Here is an 18,376-nt window from a genome sequence, read left to right as displayed (position 1 = left end):
GGTAGTGAAGGCAGCTAGCAGTATGACGCCACACCTCAGCTCTACTTACCTAGCTAAAGCTTTGTTGGTGTGGGCTTATCGATAAGGCACATTTGTCTTGACGGTCGGAATACTGTAGACTTATATCGCGAATGTCACTTAAATATTACTTAAATTGAATGAACGTTTAGAATTAGATGATACTAGGCTGTTCTCTTGGTCCTAATATTTCCGTGTACTCATTTATCGTCATATATCTCGTACCCATACAACCATGGATGTGTATCTCCTAGTTATGCCGCCCTAGACGCCAAACTCCATGAAGCCGATCCCTTGATCGCTTCACATTTAGACACCACCTATAGATCAAACCCCCCTTACTAATTTACGATCCTTAAGACCCGAAAGATTGTGTCCTTAGTCCGAGTTCTTCTTCCGGGTTTTGCGAACCTTCTTGAGCCCGTCGATGCTGTCTTGCATCACGCTACCCGCATCACCCGCGGCCTTCTGCGACCGTTCCTTAACTTGGTGCTTCTCGGCCTCGTCGTTTATATCCTCCACGACATCCTTGCCTAGGCTTGTGCCGCTAACCCAGTCGAGCAGACCCCAAGCACCGAAATTCCCGCGTCCTCCGCTGGCATAGTGTGTCGCGGTGCGTCTGGTGATGCCGCCCATTATGATACCCGGTACCATGCTGTAGCCGGACATAGACAGCATCTCCTCTAACGTCGTTAGGATTGTAAATAGAAAATAGGTGAGTAGATGTGGCTGTATGACCATGGCCGGCAGATATACAGGTAGGGTGCGCTGGAGGAGCAACGGTAGCGGGTGGTCCGTGTATAGCATGAGCGCATATGGGGCAGCGTTCTTGCGGGAGTGCGAGTATGTCTTGTGTAGCTTCGCTATTCTACCCCGCGAGTGTAGGATATATCGGCTGATGTAGTATGTCAAAACTTCGCGGGCGGTATATAGCAGCCAAATGTGCTTCACGATCTGCCATGGCAGTGGCAGCCTCGTGCTCGTCTTGAAGAGTGGATGGCGCAAAAGGGATCCTGCACCTATGGAGATCCCGGCCTGCACCGCGGTGCTGAGCGCCAGGTTGAAGATGGCGAGTAAAACTTGCCGAAGTAGGGAGACGGCATTCCGCCGAGGCAGTGATGCGGAGCCGTAGAGCTTGATAGACTCCGCGAGGCTGGGAAGTAGTGAATCAAATATCAAGAAGAAAAGCGAGGGAACTAGCCAGAAAACTATGCGCACAGCTAGGGTACCGACCAACTCTATCTTCAAAGGTGAATGCGACAGAACAAGAGTGGTCCATGTCATATAGAAGAACAGAAGGTTCATTGAACCCGACCACGAGGTAAACACGGGTCCGCCGAAGTACGATACGATCGGAAGGGAAAGAAGTAAATCCATGTTGGCGATATAGACGTTTGACTGAAGCAAACGCGATAGTAGGTAAAACTCGTGATATTTCGGTATATATACTTGATTTTTCAAGTATATCGAGGAATTTGATCGATCATATAGCCCGAAAAATTACTTGTGAGGAAACTTTTCATCCATACCAATTCATATCATCCATTTTGGATGTCTTGGGCCTCATCCCGAATTCCTGATCTGATGTGCGCCACCTGTCGCGCAGCCAAATAGTGACGTATGTCGTGTTGTCATCGGCTTAATTGGCTGCGCTGAGAGTTGAATCCCGTCCCCCTGTCAGGCTCTGCAGGCTCTCCCTAGCTGTCAGTGTCGGGCAGGGGCCAAAAAAAGGTCGTTGGGAAATCTGAAGTCCGAGCTTGCGATTGCAGCTTGTGGAACGACATTGATTGCGGGGCATCAACGGGAACCTGTGCTTAGCTAAGATCCATGGATGCTAAGATGCTAAGACGACCAGGGGGTTTAGGGGTTAATAAGGCGCGGAATCTGTACTCCACTGCTTCTCGAAATACCTGGAGTGCACTGAAATTCGAACGATGGGACTCTGGCACGGTCGATTGAAGTTGTATGTCTCATCTGGGAAGTCTTTGCCGCCACGTGCAGATGTCACATAAGATTTGGTCACAACGTTCTCAGTGAAATTCCTTGAAAATGACAAATCATCGTGGGAAGGAGTCCGGGTTGTTACGACGCTATCATCTCGCGAAAATGTGACGACGTTTTTCTCTGGCATGGGCCCATGGCCTTCCATGTACATACATACATACATAGAATTCGAAGAAAACGGCGTGATTGCTGGCTACGTGGTCTAGTTCTATTCATCAGCTTTCTTGACCTTAATTTGTCTTCTACCAGCTTGTTGAAACGTCCATATACTTGATGGCGAGCTTGGAGTTTTCGAACAAGTTCTGTTAGTCGCTATGTTTCGAATATGGATTGCAGCTTCATAGGATCACCCTGTCGTTGGAGAAGGCAATTAGCGTAGGATATTGGACTGGGTTTAAAGACTATAGCTCCTAGAGTTTTAGGACGAGCCGTCGGCTTGTTGTCAAAAATAGGAATCGTAATCGATCCATAAACCTCAAGGGCTTTCGCATCTTGTCATTCGCGTGGCGTCCGCAGCTTGATATCCTCCCCGGCGTATTAATGCATGTAAATTGGAAGCTCCAAGCGGCTCTTCTGCGCCGAGTAGGCAATCCAAGGGGGGACCAACAAAGGAATGATTCATTCTTGCGACTTCTTGCAAATGTGTTCGGTTAAATAGTCGGCTGGAATTCTCATTATGGGGACAAGAGTCGGTTCGTATATGACATGGACTGATACATCGTCTATTAAATCCTGCAGATTGAATTGTGTATGCGCATGTAAGTGGCTAGCTGTGGGCAAGTAAAAGCGAAAGAAAAACACGGTCACAACATTTAAACTTCAACTTAAATATTATTCAAGATATAGCAATTGATTTGCAACGCTCCTGCGATGACGCCCCGCCAATAAAAACCGTCAATTCCTTCCTCTTTTCTCATTCTCCACAACCCCACGTCGCCTAAAGTCAAATTCAAAGGCAGTTGATCTTCTTCACCGTCATCGTCACCGTCGCCGATGTTACTGGTTTGGCGGGTTGTATTCACCGTCATTCTGTTTTATGGATAACTATATCTACTCTCGTCCCTTTCCCACAATTTTCACGCAATTTCTACGTAGCGATCGACTCGCGCCATATGCTTCCGAGAAAGTAGCTGAGGCGGTACGACTTGCTTCTTATCCCCTTCTCGCTTACTATCTTTGGTAGTACGAATAAACGTTGGACGTTACAGCTGCAACACACTGCACATACTTTAATAGGGTACCACTCGACGTACATATCTTGAAACGAAAGCGTTTGCAATAGGTATATGTGTTTAATATATTCATATCCATTGCCTCTATATCTTCTGTGGCTTGTACTTGTTGATACATAGCTCGTTGACCGTTTTACTTCACCGAAAATCTAATCTGGCGGAAAAACGAAGTCTTCTCAGGGGAATGCTAAACTCTAATGATTGGAGAGACTAGAGAGACCAAGTCTTGCGTTAATCTCAATTGGGCTCAGCCTCTCAAGCATTTCCACCAGTGGAGTAAATAGTTCAGTAAAGAGACATGTCGATCTGGAAATAGACCGGGTTCAAGAGTATTAAGAGCGGCGGCCGCGTTGTGATATATCTGTCCAACTTCCTGTCATTTCATGAAGAAAAGCAAAGCAAAGTACTACGAAGGGAGCTTAGGAATGAACGTCTAATAACGTTGAAACCATTGCAGCTGCTCAAATGATATCTTAAGTTTCTAATACCTGCTATCGTACAAGGTACATTCGGATAAGTACCTCCAACATCCATGTATCACCCGCAACCCGCAGAAACTACAAGTGATGCTAGGCACCTGCATCGTACAGGGGTTACCTCACAGAATACCTGCAATGCCCTGCAATATGTATCGCTATTATTGCTGCAAGAAGGGGGACTGGAACTGCACAGACACAGACTTTCCGAATAGAAAATCTAGAAAGTTAAACCACCACACACAGCACTCACACAGGAAGCCGTTATCGTGCAATCCGTGCAATCCTGTACCTAATTGGACCTACCTTACCTGCCTTGTCCAATAATAATAATATACCTAATAATTCGATCGCCCGAGATTCCCACTTCCATTTCCCCTGAGTTAAATCTTTCTGTTCAGAGCAACTTTTATTTTTCCCTCCTTCTTGACCTGCTCTCTGGAAATTGCGAATCCGGGGTTGAGGTTTTTTCATCAATACGAATCGACACAATTCTTTCTTCATTCTTTCTTTTAGGCAGAGTTCGCAATCTTCCACTAAGCTCCAATTCGTCGATTTAACCAGTACATCCAGTACATTCCGTACCCCTTCCCTGTCTTACATATACAACTACATACATACGAACATAGTAATGTACGTGCGAGTCAGATCTTCGAGACAGTCAATCGACCTGCCCCAGTTGCGTTAGTAAATTGGCAGTCGGGCAGTTTACTGCTACAAGGCCCCGGTCTCTAAGCGCCTTTTACATGTTCCCAAGTCTGGGACCTGCAGCAGGTGTGTCTCGGTATTGACCTCTTGACCCAACTTCTTGCATCCGCATCCCGTCAGCCCGTCGAGTCTGACCTCCCTTCCCTTGGCCTTTCCTTGAACCTCCACAATTTCTGCTGCATCCGCTGCTGCTTTGGATCTGTACACGCCGTTCTGGCAGTACACCGCTCGCGCCCGGCTGTAGCAAACAAGACATCGGCAGGTAAGACCAGACGCAATTAGGCAAAACATTGACAGCCCCAGTTGTTCAGTTGTCAGCCAGCTTTCGATCCAATCCTTTCCTTGCGTCCGGTCGCCATGGATTACTCCGCCGCATCTAACAAGTCAACTACCGGAAACCAGCTACCCCCTATTCCCCGGCAGACTCGCCAACAATCCCGCAGGAAGGTCATCGATCCTTCTATGCACCTTCATCTGCGTGACGACGACAAAGATCGCGCCGGTATACCTGCTGCTTCTCCTGAAGTTATATCATCTTTAATCACGAGTTTATCCGTCATTTCAAAGCCGGCGAACAAGCATTTCGAGGGCCAAAGTTTGTCCCTACCAAACTCGCCGAATTCGCCGCGAGAAGGCAGTTTCGGCGTTGACTACGGCGCCTTCAATCACAAGCTCGGCAGGCTGCAGGAAGAAGAGATCGATCTCGACGAATTGGCCGCTAGTCCCCCCACGATTCGGACCGCGAAACCACCGTCCGGCTTCTCCCCCTTAACCGCCCCCAAGTCACCGCGTCGCGAAACATCAGGCGGGCTGAAGTCCCTCCTGCGCAGCTCGTCTCGGCCGTCGTCGAAGGGATCGCTTTCGTCGCATGATGATACCCGAAGCATCGGGAACCTTTCGGTTGAACGTGGGCTTCCGCCAACCCCTGAGTTGCGTAAACAACGATCGCACGACAGCTGGGGAAAGAAGCAGGCTCGTAGTAGTAAAGGTCTGATGTACATGGGCTCAAAAGAAAGGTTACGTGTTAGTGACTCGGAAAAGAGGCGGACAAGTACTGGGTCAATTGGTACTAAATCTAACAGCTTGGGCGGCGTATCACCCAGGCTCGATACAACTCTTGCCGACACTCCGATTCGTGAAGAACCAAGCGATTCACCTACGAAAGAAAATATGCACGATTTCAGCCCGTCATCCCTTGATTTTGATTCTAGCCTCCAGCGGCCGATTCCCGCGCGCGACTCCTCCCTGCGCAAGACGGGAACCAACGCAAAAAGGTCGTCTCATAGGTCTTCACGAGGGAAGAGAGAAGGCGATAGCGGACTCGCCGATACTATCCCGGAGGACTCTGAACATACTCGCTCGCGCGATCCTTCTAGCGGAAGGCGCCGACATACAAGTCGCGCCAATTCGGAAGTTGACACGAGGAAGAGGAGAGACGACCCTCTACCAGAAATGCCACACACTACAAGAGCGAGCGTATCTTCTACTAAAAGGAGCCAGGGAAATAATTATGCGCACAAGCGCTCAGGATCGTATTCGACAGATGCGAATGCGTTTGAAGACGGCGCTCCATTTCCGGCGGTATCACAGAGCAGGAGGCGCAGCGCGCATAGTACCGACCGTAGAAAGTCGGGCCGCACGACTCCAGACCCGGGAGATATAATCAAGCCTAAACGAAGCAGTTCACGACTGAAACGTCTCTCAGCTGGAGCCAAGAGCCCTGAGCTTGATAGAAGGAATGAAGCCACTACCCCCGAGCCCACGGTGGGTTACGAGCGACCTGCAAGCGCTGATTCCATTGACGATGCCGTTGAGTCTTATCTTTGTTCGCCAAGACTGTCGCAGAAAATCCGACACCCGCAAACAGGTCGTATGATATCTTTCTCTGAGGTCGGCGACGCTGAAGGCTCGGCCGTTTTCTGCTGTGTTGGCATGGGTCTGACTAGGTACATCACTGCGTTCTATGACGAGCTAGCGTTGACGCTCAAATTGCGACTAATCACCCCTGATCGACCTGGCGTTGGTGATAGCGAGGCTTATGCTGACGGGACGGCGACACCCCTTAGCTGGCCTGGTATGTCTACTTCCCTTTTGATGATAATTACATGTGGATATTAATGAATTGCAGACGATGTCTACGCAATCTGTCAAGCGCTTAAAATTACCAAGTTCTCGATACTTGCGCACTCTGCTGGCGCGATATACGCTCTTGCTACTGCGCTTCGTATGCCACAACATATTCGTGGTCGTATCCACCTCCTAGCTCCATGGATACCTCCGTCGCAGATGAATGTGTTCGGCACGTCACAGGCTCTACCTCCTACTAACGCCATTCCCACATCCCAACGAATTCTTCGTGCCTTACCAACCCCTTTTCTCAAGGCGGCGAATAGCTCATTCATGACAGCCACTAGCAGCTCGATCACCAGCTCATTGCCGAAGAACAGTCCTAAGCGTGGGAAGCGAAAGTCGTCTGCTCCTTCAGCACGTGATTCGACCGCAGGGAATCGCCGAGATTTTACGCCTAGCTTAGATAAAGAGAACATTATACAAGAGAACCCGGGCGGGAAGGGCTTGCCACCCTCCGCTAGCGAGAACATGGACCAGTATCGTCCAGCCGACATGGAGTTCAACCCTCAGGCTGCTATCATCGAAGCTGCCGCCGACGCGTTAGCGGATAAGGAGAGGCAGATGACGTATGATACGCGACTTACTCACGCGATCTGGGAACTCGCTACTACCGGCGCAAATCCTGCTGTGGATTTGCTTGTTTGCCTGGAGCGTAGGCACACGATTGGGTTTCGTTATGTAGACATTACGCGCCCCGTCATTATTCATCACGGCAGTAGGGATACTCGTGTTCCGGTTGAGAATGTCAAGTGGCTTGGGAAGACTATGCGGAGATGTGAGGTTCGTGTGCTGGAAGGCGAAGGGCATGGGTTGATGGCTAGCGCCACAGTGATGAGCTCGGTATTGATGGAAATAAGTAAGGAGTGGGAGGATTGGATGGTACTCACGAATTCAAACCGGCGGACGGATGAGCGAGGCAGGAGCGTACGAGCAAGTGCCCGATAAAAAGCGATGATGAATTACTTGGGGGAAATCATCTGCCACATCAAATCTGGCTTGGATCATACCCTGGCGAATAGGAGTTTTGCATTATGGATCGTTCTATCATGAACTTAATGGCCGTCAGGGATCCCACACAAGGGGACATTGGTTTTTTTTTTGTCGTTTTATATATACGCCAAGGAGATTGGCGACGCTCATGTCTGTGAGGCCCCTTCAACTTAGGCTTAGGAGAGCAAAGCTTAGCGTTGTCGAATAACGAGCTTTTGAAAAGTGAGGAGGATTTAGGTGTACCAATAGTCTTGAGTCACGGCTTATTAAAAGCCTGTATTAGTACGTAATGTCTAGCTATACCCTTTACACTAGACCAGGTAATTCGTGATCAACAAATGCGGTGACTGAATGTAAAGTTGTAAGTATGTAGGTAGGTAGACAATCATACTATGGTGACTCCTACTCCTAGTCGGGATCCCAGCTAGGCCATAATCAGTCCCATATCGTGTACATAGTCATCCTCGTCTCGTATTTCTATTTTATTGTTTCTGATCTTATTGCTCTTGAATCCTTGATATTTCCATCCACTCGGCATACAAGGCTATCTTTCAATCCTCAACACCTACATACACACCCAGTACGTACATTAACGCACGGTCCATATCGAAATGCGCTAAAACAACAAGGTATGAGCGGCTAAACCCCGGATCCCCACGTGATTTACCCTTCTCTCTAGCCTAGCAACCAAGCAAACTAAGGTAGCTCCCGGGTTCTTGCGCTTTCCCTCTGTAAATTTTACGAGACGCGTTGCGACAGAACGGGGCCTTGAAAGTTCAAGCTCATGCAAGGCATAGACTTATCCTCTGACTTATCGGATACTTCTTCAATTCCATCTACTCCATTCCAACCTTGAACCGCACATTCACACACACGCACAACAATACAAGTGAGTCTTGCGGATTCGAACCGCTTTTATTCTTTAAAAAACACGACTTACTGCACTGTACTGCACTTTTACTTCTGAAGTCCGCCAGGGCTATCTAATCCCATCTAGTCCTATCTGTTCCCTCCATCTCTTACGTCGTGTTTGGCGCGTTGCCAATACCGAATCTTCACATCTACAACCGCCCTAAGATGTCATAGGTGAATTGAACGCAATACAACATGGACGCTAGAAGCACTCCTCAGGCGTTCCTCTCATCCTATGCGCCGCGCTTGCGCGTCTACAACAATTCTCTTCTTTCTCCAGTAATTCATTCTACCGCACCCACCGGCCCGGTATCGCGAACAACGAAGCGTGGCACCACCGTAATCAATTACGCCGAGGATGGTTACGATTACGACGACGATGATGAAGAGGATTCTCGAAGGCGACCTACAGGCTTGCGTAGCCTAAGACGTGAAGACAGCGCATCGAGAATAGATCCAAGCGACAAGTTTGGGAAGGAGACCAACGCGCCTGTCGAGGTCCAGGGCATCTGGAGGGAGTGGTTCATGAAGAATAAGATTCGATCAGACCTAAGCAGCCAGGCCCAAGCCTTACTACCAGTGACGCTTATTCCTATTCGTATCGATGTCGATATTCCTGCATTCATGCCTATGGCACCCTTCCCGGTCCCTCGAGGGCTTACTCAACCCCCGCCGAATATGGATCCAGCTTTGTATCGAACAGGAGAGATGACAGTCCCATACAAGTTGAGAGATATCTTCTTGTGGAACCTGCATGAGACCATGATGACGACGGATCAGTTCGCTCTCACTCTCGTCCAAGATCTGGATCTCCCCAACTCAGCCGCCATTGCTGCTGAGATCAGCAAGCAGATCAGAACTCAACTAGAAGAGTATGCTGGTGTTGCTCTTCACCCTCTCTTCCATTCGGAAGACAAGGCACCTACGAACGGCTTGGGATTAGCCCCTCAGGCCAGCTTCCGCGATACCCCAGCCACCCCGGCCACTCCTCTACCTAATTCAATACGGGCCCCCGAGACGCCCTTTCGAAACAGTCTAGATACTGGTGCTGATACTCCAAGAGGTGGCCGTCTCCAGGTTAACGAGATCACAGCCAGTGCTACGCCAATTCCCGCCGATTCTGACGAGTTGAATCCCGATGACACTTACCGATGCATCGTTTCCCTAAATGTCAACCTTTCTTCTCAACTTTACACGGACAAGTTCGAATGGTCGTTATTGCACCCGCCCGGTACCGCCGAGGCGTTCGCCAAAATCACGTGTGCCGACCTGGGTCTTTCTGGCGAATGGGTTCCGGCTTTAACCCACGCAATTTATGAGGCCGTGTTGCGCCTCAAGAAGGAAGCGTGCGAGGCCGGTGGTCTGGTGGCAGGGTGGGGTGGAATCGGTACGGAGTACCCTAATGATGCCGCCCATGGAGGTGACGCCGGTTGGCGATACGACCACGAACATCTTGCGGACGAGTGGGAGCCAAAGATCGAAGTACTATCTAAGGAGGAGATTGAGAAGCGTGAAGTCGACAGAGAACGACAGATCCGCCGTCTTCGCCGAGAGACAGCTCGATTCAGTAGCAATGCTGGCATGATAGGTGGCGTGCCTGGCTTGGGTATTGAGGTCGAAGAGGAGCGGATGGGACGCGGAGAACGATCGAAGAAGAAGCGCAGATTCCGAAGTCTAAGCCCACTCGGCCGATCCGGTACTCCGGGCGGTAGAATCACACCGGATGTAGGATACGGTGGAGGCGGAGGCAGCACGCTCACCGACCAGGAACGACTCGGCTGGCGTTGTACCCACTGTCGTATCTGGGGAACCAGTGTGTGGGGAGTCAGAGACGGGCCATGGGGTCCCAGAGTAAGTAAATCTATCCAGTTGATACGCATCATTCGCTAATTAGTCCTCTAGTCTCTCTGCGCCAATTGCGGTCGACTCTACGAACAGACCAAGACGTTGCCCCGATTGACCAAGAATCTACACCAGGCGGACATGCGTCCATTTTAGGAATCTGGAACTAATGCTCCGACTGTCGTGCAGTCCGAGAAGAAGAAGAAACGAAAGAGCAAGGGAAAATTAGAGAGACCTTCCCCCGCGAAGAGAGCTAAGAGAACTCGCAAATCGACTTAAGATTTAATGGTTGCATTCACGATACCAGGCGTTTCTAGGCGGGATTGCGTATATCACGGGGCTCCTTTGTGTTACTTTCCCACCTGCCAGGAGTCGTTGGCTACGGTGTATACCACTTGACGCATCGCTTCGCCCGAAGACTTGCGCGAGGGTGCAGATGGTTAAGCTAGCTTGCTTTACGCATGGGTGGTTTGATAGAGCATATATGTGCTGTGCTTTGTATACTAGGTTGCAGGCGAAAGACGCGAGAGCCATGGACATCACGGCGAGCTTTGCGAAGCTCGTACACAATTGACAGCTGTACTAACAAAAAACTGAATTTCATTCTTGCATGCTAATCTAATGTATACGCGTAAAGTGCGCTAAGTCTATTGCAGTTGGCTATTGCAGGAAACCTGCCTTAGGTAAGGAAGGATCTCAAATAGGTATGTGATGGATATATAAACCACCTTAGTAGTGACTGGGTCCCACGTCTTTAACAACAAGATAGGCAGTCAAAAGCCGGTAAGAGAGATAGGTAGAGAGGTAGGTAGGTGGTAAACAGTAAACACACCCTACCAAATTCCGGGGACGATCTTCGAAGGCACCTCGCGCTTGAACTGGGCCCACTGCTCCTTGTAGCGGTTGGTGCAGTAGTCGTCCATGACGCCGGCGGCGCGGTATCCGAGGTCCCACATCTGCCAGGAGCCGACGGCGAGGCCGCCGATCCAGCCGGTGGCGACCATAGTGTAGCCGCCGCGCCAGAGCGAGTAGCCGAAGTAGTTGACGTGCCGCGACCAGCGCCACACGCCCACCTTGCACACCTTGCCCGCGTTCTCGGGCGCGTCCTTGAAGTCGCGCCGCTGCCTCTCCGAGACCGCCTCTAGGATGATGCCGAACACGTACACGCACACGCCCACCACCGTGCTCAGGGGCAGGTTGTACGCGGACCCGGTCACGGAGAGCGCGGCGGGCACGCCGAGTTGCGGCTGCGAGCGCACCGAGGACGTGAAGAGCGCGAGGAAGAGCAGCGAGTTCAGCGCGTTGAATAGGCTGTTGTAGAAGGCGACCGCCGCGGCCGCGGGGGCGGGAAAGGACTCCTTGGAGACGAACAGCTGCCAGTAGATCTGCTTCACGCTGGACCCGAGCGCGAAGAGCATCAGGATGGCGCTCGTCGGGTGGCCCAGCACGTCCAGGTACGATATGCCGGTGCTGAGGGGCCCGGCCGGCGTGGTCGCGGTCGAGGAGAGCGTGATGCCGAGCTTGGAGAGAAGCGCGGGACCGAGACCGGCGGGGAGGAGGAGCGCGTGCTGGAGCGGCAGGTCCATGATGCGTAGGCCGACGAAGGTTAGGGTCCCTAGTAGCGTGGGCTTGCGCTCGCCGCGGTTGATCAGGTCGAATTTCTTCGGCGGGGGCTTGCTGGAGTCGGGCATGGTGGGTGGCTGGTTATGGGAAAAGCGACTGTTTCCTACTGGTGATGGGCTCAAAAGCTGGATATTAGGAGTTACGGATTTGTGGGACGATGGTTTCTTGCTAATGTATGGATGCCGGTGTGCCTAGTCTCTAGCTAATGCTGGTGGTGATGTGATGGTGATGTCGACATCAAATCAAGCCGTCAAATGCAGGCCAATGGCTTCAAGTTATACCCGAATTACAGACGGATAAGCGCATCCGAATGGCTGGACAAAGGCTACAGAAATATAAGACTCCGGTGTGGATCGTGTAACCGGATCCCCGACGAAACGGTCCAGAGAAAAGACCACTCACCTACCTGCGGTGTGCATACCTAGGTCAAGTATAGCGTCTGGTATCGGGCTTCTCCAAATGTCGCATATATTGTCTGACTACCTACATAGTTCTGGAACGCCTCCAAGGAGTTGGGGGGCTTTCGAGGCGTTCGGAGCTGTATGCTTTTCGAGCGATAGCAGGCCGATTAAGCGCCAAGTTTGGTGAGAGCTTCAGTTCCTACGGAGTTGATCGGCAACGGTACTCGGTCCCGGAGGGGTAGATGATTACCTAGATGGGTAATCAAGCTAGGCTGGCCAGGCAAGGGGGTTGGTCTCCTAAACTCCGAAACCTGATGGCTTCATAGGGGTCCTCTCCATGGATCCGGCATCATCCATCATCTATCACCTAAGAATTGCTTTTGTTACCCACCTAAATAGATTAACACATATGTACAAACACCCACCCAACCATCTTGCATATCAGTCCACTTGGCATAAACAAATTGATCCTGATTCGTAAGCAGGCTGGCGGAGATTGCAGTAAACGGCTGAAGAAAACCGCCACTCGTTTCAGCCCTTGCATTAGTTCTTGTATATACCTACATCACAAGCCTTTAAATTCATCCGGACTTCGCTCTGATCGCCTTTGAAGCGGAGTTTTGCGGTAGCAATATCTATTAGATGATGTGATGGGTTATCACGCATAATTTACCAAGCGATGTTGCCCAGCTACTAAGTCACTGGTTCAAGTCCTACATGATGAATTGGTTGGTTCATTCCAGTCTGACTCTTTACTACAGACCTTGGCAGTTGCAAACTGGCGGTCGAGTATATTATGTTGAGTGGTGATATCCAGTAGAGATTCTTGGAGCTGAGAATCGCGGAATCTGATTCGCTGTGGAATACGGGATAGTATACCTATTTGAGACTATCCATGGATGTCTTCATGTAAGTAAGCTATACTAGGCTCCTAGGGCAGGTAAGCAAACAATAATAAGTATATATTGGTACTAGACTGCCCTCAACAGCATGTGACTCACCATTATAACATCTACGATTATACTAGCCTTGCTGCCTTATTATCACCATCAGACATCTCTCCTCGGAACCCGGAACCCGTATACGATGTGGAAGACCAATGGATGACACCGGTTCTTACAAAGCGAATGCGATTCTGTGGGGAATCTGACGGCGAGGCGGGCCAACTCCTTCGCCCGATCAGCTGAATATAAACAGCAATGGAGCAACCGTAATACGGACTCGCTCGCCAACAAACAAATCCAACGAAATCTCACCAACATCGCTACTCCGAAGCCAGGCCCAGAAACGCTTTCCAAAAGGACCAAAAGAAAAAGGGAGGAAAAAATGTCGGAAGTACCAGTGATCCAGATCCTCGACAAGAAGAACTACTTCAAGCAAGCCCTCGTAGCTTACCCTAACGCCCTGCCGCTCCCGCCCTTGGCGGAATCGTCCCTGCGAATCCGGACCGAGGTGATCAGCATAACCACGAACAACTTCTGCTACTGCAAGCTGGGCGACGTGTTCAACTGGTGGAGCGTCCACCCGATCCCTCCGGACACGCCGGCGCCGTACAGCGACGCCGCAACGTACGGTCGCATCAACGCCTGGGGGTACGCGCGCGTGCTCGAGTCCACCTTCGCCGCCGTGCCCACCGGCAGCTACGTGTGGGGGTACCTGCCGATCGGCACCTTACCGCTCGACTTCCGCGTCGCGCCGGGCGCCGTGCCGGGGCAGTTCCTCGTCACCGAGCCGTACCGCCAGCAGCTGCTGCCCGTGTACAACCGGTACACCTTCTTCCCCGCACCTTCGGCCGCGGCGCTAGCCGACCGCATCGCCGCCAAGGATGACGGCGTCGCGTACGACGCCCTCGTCAAGGTCATGCACCTGACCGCCTACCTCATGGACCGCTTCATGTACCCGGCGGACTCGGCGCGCTCCGTCAGCCTGCGGCCCGAGCAGGCGGACCTGTCGAACGCGACCGTCGTCGTGTTCGCGCCCGGGTCCAAGGTCGGGCTCGCGTTCGCGCACCTCCTGCGGCAGCGCCAGAAAGGCGCCGGCAAGCCGCGCCGCGTCGTCGGCGCCGCGAGCGAGGCCTCGCTGCCGTTCGTGCGCGGCACCGGGGTCTACGACACCGTTGTGTCGACCACCGCCGCGGACCCGCTGACCACGCTCGCGGATCTAGATAGTACTAATGCTGATGTCAACGCTGAGAGTAAAGATAAGAAGGTCGTGATCTATGACTTCGGCGGCCGCGCCGGCGTGGCTTGGAAATGGGCCGCGGCGATCGGGGCCAAGTACCCGCGGACGCGGTACGTGGCCGTCGGCATAGAGGTCTCGGACCCGACGACGGCGGGGGATGCGGCGCAACAACCCGCGAAGCCGGACGGGTTGGAGGTCGATCAGGTCAATGCCGATGGGATGCTGACCGCAGCGGTGGGACAGGTGGGCGAGAAGGAGTTCTTCGAGGGGTTTGAGAAGTCGTGGAGCGGGTTTAGGGAGGAGGGGATTAAGGGGTTTCAGATTCGATGGGGAGAGGGCATAGAGAGTGTGAAGGAGGGGTGGGATCGGTTTGCGAGGAACGAGGTGACGGCTGCGGAGGGACTTGTGTTCAAGCTGTGAGAAATGGTTGTGTTAGTTCAAAGGAGTACGGGCCTAGTATGAGCGGTAAAACACTTGTGCTGCCACTCATCGTGATACAAGCGAGAGAATGAGATCGAGGAGGCTTCCTCAGAGGCCGACATACTCACAATCCAGCGATTAAGAACACGTTCTTCACTTCTTCACGAGTCGTGGTGTATTAAGCAGGAAGAAATCAATTTTTAAGATATACCGTAAATCATTAGTAGGTACCCGGAATCCTCCATCCCTCATAAAAATGTAATGTCCAAAAACCCGACACCGTGCCACCGTGACCCGATTCAACTCCTCCCCATGCAAACATGTATCCAAGTGATGTAAATAACCTCCAACATAAGAACAGCCAAGACAGATATTGTCAATAAGACAAGAGCATATCTAGGTAGGAACCTATATAGCTAGATATCACTGGATCGAGTCACTATTCATCAACCTCGTGTCCTAAGACCGACTGGAATTCCCTCTTAACATAGCCTCGACATCGACACCGACCCATTTCATCTCCCTCGGCATCTGGGCCGAGACGTTCTGCGGCTGTGGCGAGCGCTGCTTTATCTGCTTCCTCACGCGTAGGCGGTCCACCAATTCGCTCGATATAATATCGAAGCTCTGTCTCAGCGCGACGCACGTCTCCCACTTCTCTCCATACTTCGCGAGCGTCCGCGCGGTCCTCTCCAGACACCCCAAACTTCGGTCTAGGTTGTCGACCCCAGGACCACCGGGGCGCGATGGCAGAGGAGGCGGCAGCGCCTTGCCGAGCTCGACGAGCGGTTGCGGGGGAGTGACGCCAGCAAGAAGCAGGTCTTCCGCGTCGCGGAGTACGGCGACAAACTGGCTTGCCATGAAGAACGCGCGCAGGGCATCGTGGTACGTGTAGAATGCAGTCTTCGTGTTGCTATGTGAGATCTCGAATATGCGGTCGAGGTAGGCGATAGCGTGTTCAAAGATGAGCAACCGGCCGTAGTCGGTCATATGAGGGGCCCGAGCTGACGGCGCTATACAGTAGACGTAACTATACCGCAGCTCGAGGTCGAATAACTCCCTCATACCAATTGGTAGCGAACTAGGAAGCGCTTCGGCCCACTCTCTCATGTCTTGGCACATCTGCCAGATGAACGATGATGAATCAGGCAGCGGGGTTGGCTCTGCTTGAAATAACGCCTGGTACCAATGTGACTGAGCGCGCCGCAGCTGAAAGAGTAAAAATGCAGGTTCGGAACCCGAGAGAATTTTACCAGTGATTGATGCTCGGCGACTAAAAGATGAGGGTCTCGGCCAAGCAACATTTGTGGAGGCGTCGGTGAAGGAGAAAGCGCGTGCATGAACCATACTAATGGATCTTATTGTTTAAGGAATTAGCATATTTTACGTGGCGAGCGGAATCTCACGTACATACCTGTCTAACGAGTAAACGCAGTAAAAGGTCTTCCGCCTCATGTCTAGCACCACTTTATCTGACAGTTGCTCGGGCGGAGGATCCTGGTGGAACCCTAAGTCGATCACTGCCCTCGAGGTGAAGCCGATCAGGTGCCAGCTATCGAAATGAGCCGGATCAAGCATCGAGTATTGGGTGAGCAGGATTAAGGACTGGATTTGTGTCGTGTAGCCCGGCATCAAAGCCCTGTCCGCATGCTGCAAGGCCCGAGTGACAAAACTTAGTCCGTTCAGATAGTAATCATCGTTCTTCACTCGACTCTGAGCGGTGGACCCGATAGCTAATACCATGTATACAAGCCAATATTCGGAATCTTTGATGATGCGATCCTGGAATGAGTACATCTGCTCGAGAATGGTGTAAAGTGTCGTCTCGGGAAACGCAGGAAACAGTGAGTATATGTTGGTCATGTAATACTGAACTAGAGTGATGGCATCTTGCCTAGGAGGTAACGTCCAGTCCAAGATATCCGGAAGAGGATCATTAGAAGCTGCTGCTAGTACGAGACGTGCAAATGTCATGTTACCCATTGAAGGTTCAAAGTCTCTTGTGGTAGCATTGATGGATCTTCTCTTTCATTAGTGGCAGTAACTAAGCTTAGGAATTATAACTACTCACAGAAAGCCAAAATCAGACATCAATGAATTGACATCGGACATTTCTCGTTTCCGAGCAGCCTTACGATAAATGGCTGCTTTAATGGTAGCAAGTGAGTCTTTCCGGTCAGGTTCAGGTTGTGCCGGTGGCACCTCAGACTCATGCTGAGCGACAGACGCCTTTCTTGATCGAGCATACGCTAACCGCTTCTCTAACTTCTCTATGCGAAGCTCGAGAGCAGCGACGTAACTAAGAGATACGTGTGAGTAGAAGAGCAGGATGGTTAATTGTGAAGTTGAAGCATCTCACCTTCGTTCCTTGCCTCTCGCGAATTGGTCGTTAGCGGCCGAACATTCATTCTCGCGACCGGCCTTCTCGCAGGCTGTACATGCTGGCAATTTTCCATCGCACTAGCAACACCATCATCAGCATTCGGACGATTAGGACATTAAGTATAATAAGGTTACCTTGACTTTAGCAGCTCGACCTATTCACATCTTAGTCATCACGTCCTTTACATTATATGCGCTTCAACATGAGAATACTAACATCTAGAGCAGGCTGATACCGGCCGTGACACACGCAACAATGGATTATCCGAAAAGCTTGATCGTGGCATATTGCCCGCTTCGAGATGATGGCTTGAGCGCGTACGGCTTCCCGGCTGTAGTCCGCGATGTCCGGGATCTCGGCTCTTCTTTTAAAGTACACGATAGTATATAATAGCGCGCCAGGTCAAGTGGAGAAATACTTCCCACAACTGTCATAGATTTCTTACGTTTTTGCTTTATGACCTGTATGAATGCGCCCTCGGTAAAAATGTGGCGTAGAGGCTGTAAGGTTGAATCGTTTTCCGTGGAGGAAAAAGAATAACGGAACAACGGCAAAGCGTTGATAATAGACTATTCCTCTTAATAGTAGCGGTAGTAAGAATAAGATTCTCACGTGGATCTGCCGCTCCTGCTCCCGCTTTCAAAACGCTCGGGTTTCAAGAGTGATGATTCGAGTAGGTAAGGCGGCTCATTATTTTAGTGGCTTTGATAATACGGTCAAAGGAACAGGGTCCTAATTACTGAACAACTTGCGCAGTGCCCAGATCTTGCCCAGAGGTATACGGGATCCGTAAGTGTGCGCTTGCCTTCCGAGGATGGGTTAGACTGTCTGGTCATCAATGGGGCACAGGATGCGGAATTTCGTAGCGATAATCTGCGGTACCAGCTGTACCAGGTAATATGTACCTATGTGTGCCGCGGGCGCTGGGACGGTGGGGGTTGCGTGGTGACCGGTTTGCGAACAACCTGACCTAATGCTTGTCTCTAGACCACTTCGACCATTGATATTGCATGGATCATCAGCTCCCCTCGAAAAGCTTGGTAGCTTGGTACGACG

The 18,376-nt window shown here is 51.2% G+C and overlaps 6 protein-coding genes across 6 annotated transcripts; 3 read left to right on the top strand and 3 right to left on the bottom strand.

Moving 5' to 3' along the window:
* Positions 1–132: 132 nt before the first annotated feature.
* Positions 133–1,640, bottom strand: F4807DRAFT_47475 (sterol desaturase family protein). The gene has a single exon (XM_048003076.1). It carries the CDS (start codon positions 1,393–1,395, stop codon positions 397–399), a length of 999 nt encoding a protein of 332 aa, XP_047855540.1. The 5' UTR covers positions 1,396–1,640; the 3' UTR covers positions 133–396.
* Positions 1,641–4,515: 2,875 nt separating this feature from the next.
* On the top strand, positions 4,516–7,748 carry F4807DRAFT_47489 (alpha/beta-hydrolase). The gene is made up of 2 exons (XM_048003077.1): positions 4,516–6,512; positions 6,567–7,748. Exons 1-2 carry the CDS (start codon positions 4,796–4,798, stop codon positions 7,511–7,513), a joined length of 2,664 nt encoding a protein of 887 aa, XP_047855539.1. The 5' UTR covers positions 4,516–4,795; the 3' UTR covers positions 7,514–7,748.
* Positions 7,749–8,294: 546 nt separating this feature from the next.
* F4807DRAFT_421212 (SNF5-domain-containing protein) lies at positions 8,295–10,893 on the top strand. The gene is made up of 2 exons (XM_047997571.1): positions 8,295–10,321; positions 10,373–10,893. The coding sequence occupies exons 1-2, from the start codon at positions 8,666–8,668 to the stop codon at positions 10,466–10,468; spliced, it is 1,752 nt and encodes a 583-aa protein (XP_047855538.1). The 5' UTR covers positions 8,295–8,665; the 3' UTR covers positions 10,469–10,893.
* On the bottom strand, positions 10,894–12,681 carry F4807DRAFT_421208 (DUF1295-domain-containing protein). The gene has a single exon (XM_047997570.1). It carries the CDS (start codon positions 12,001–12,003, stop codon positions 11,146–11,148), a length of 858 nt encoding a protein of 285 aa, XP_047855537.1. The 5' UTR covers positions 12,004–12,681; the 3' UTR covers positions 10,894–11,145.
* A 580-nt stretch (positions 12,682–13,261) lies between these two features.
* Positions 13,262–15,167, top strand: F4807DRAFT_47299 (uncharacterized protein). Its single transcript, XM_048003061.1, has 2 exons — positions 13,262–13,276; positions 13,364–15,167. The coding sequence occupies exon 2, from the start codon at positions 13,663–13,665 to the stop codon at positions 14,935–14,937; it is 1,275 nt and encodes a 424-aa protein (XP_047855536.1). The 5' UTR covers positions 13,262–13,276; positions 13,364–13,662; the 3' UTR covers positions 14,938–15,167.
* On the bottom strand, positions 15,167–18,101 carry F4807DRAFT_47010 (fungal-specific transcription factor domain-containing protein). Its single transcript, XM_048002781.1, has 6 exons — positions 17,537–18,101; positions 17,455–17,474; positions 17,297–17,397; positions 17,009–17,236; positions 16,352–16,957; positions 15,167–16,294 (listed from the first exon to the last, which is right to left on the bottom strand). The coding sequence occupies exons 1-6, from the start codon at positions 17,604–17,606 to the stop codon at positions 15,397–15,399; spliced, it is 1,923 nt and encodes a 640-aa protein (XP_047855535.1). The 5' UTR covers positions 17,607–18,101; the 3' UTR covers positions 15,167–15,396.
* Between the last annotated feature and the right edge of the window lie 275 nt (positions 18,102–18,376).

Source organism: Annulohypoxylon truncatum (assembly GCF_022578515.1).
Source record: "Annulohypoxylon truncatum strain CBS 140777 unplaced genomic scaffold F4807scaffold_11, whole genome shotgun sequence".
Lineage (NCBI taxonomy): Eukaryota > Fungi > Ascomycota > Sordariomycetes > Xylariales > Hypoxylaceae > Annulohypoxylon > Annulohypoxylon truncatum.
This window is presented reverse-complemented; position numbering and strand designations above follow the sequence as displayed.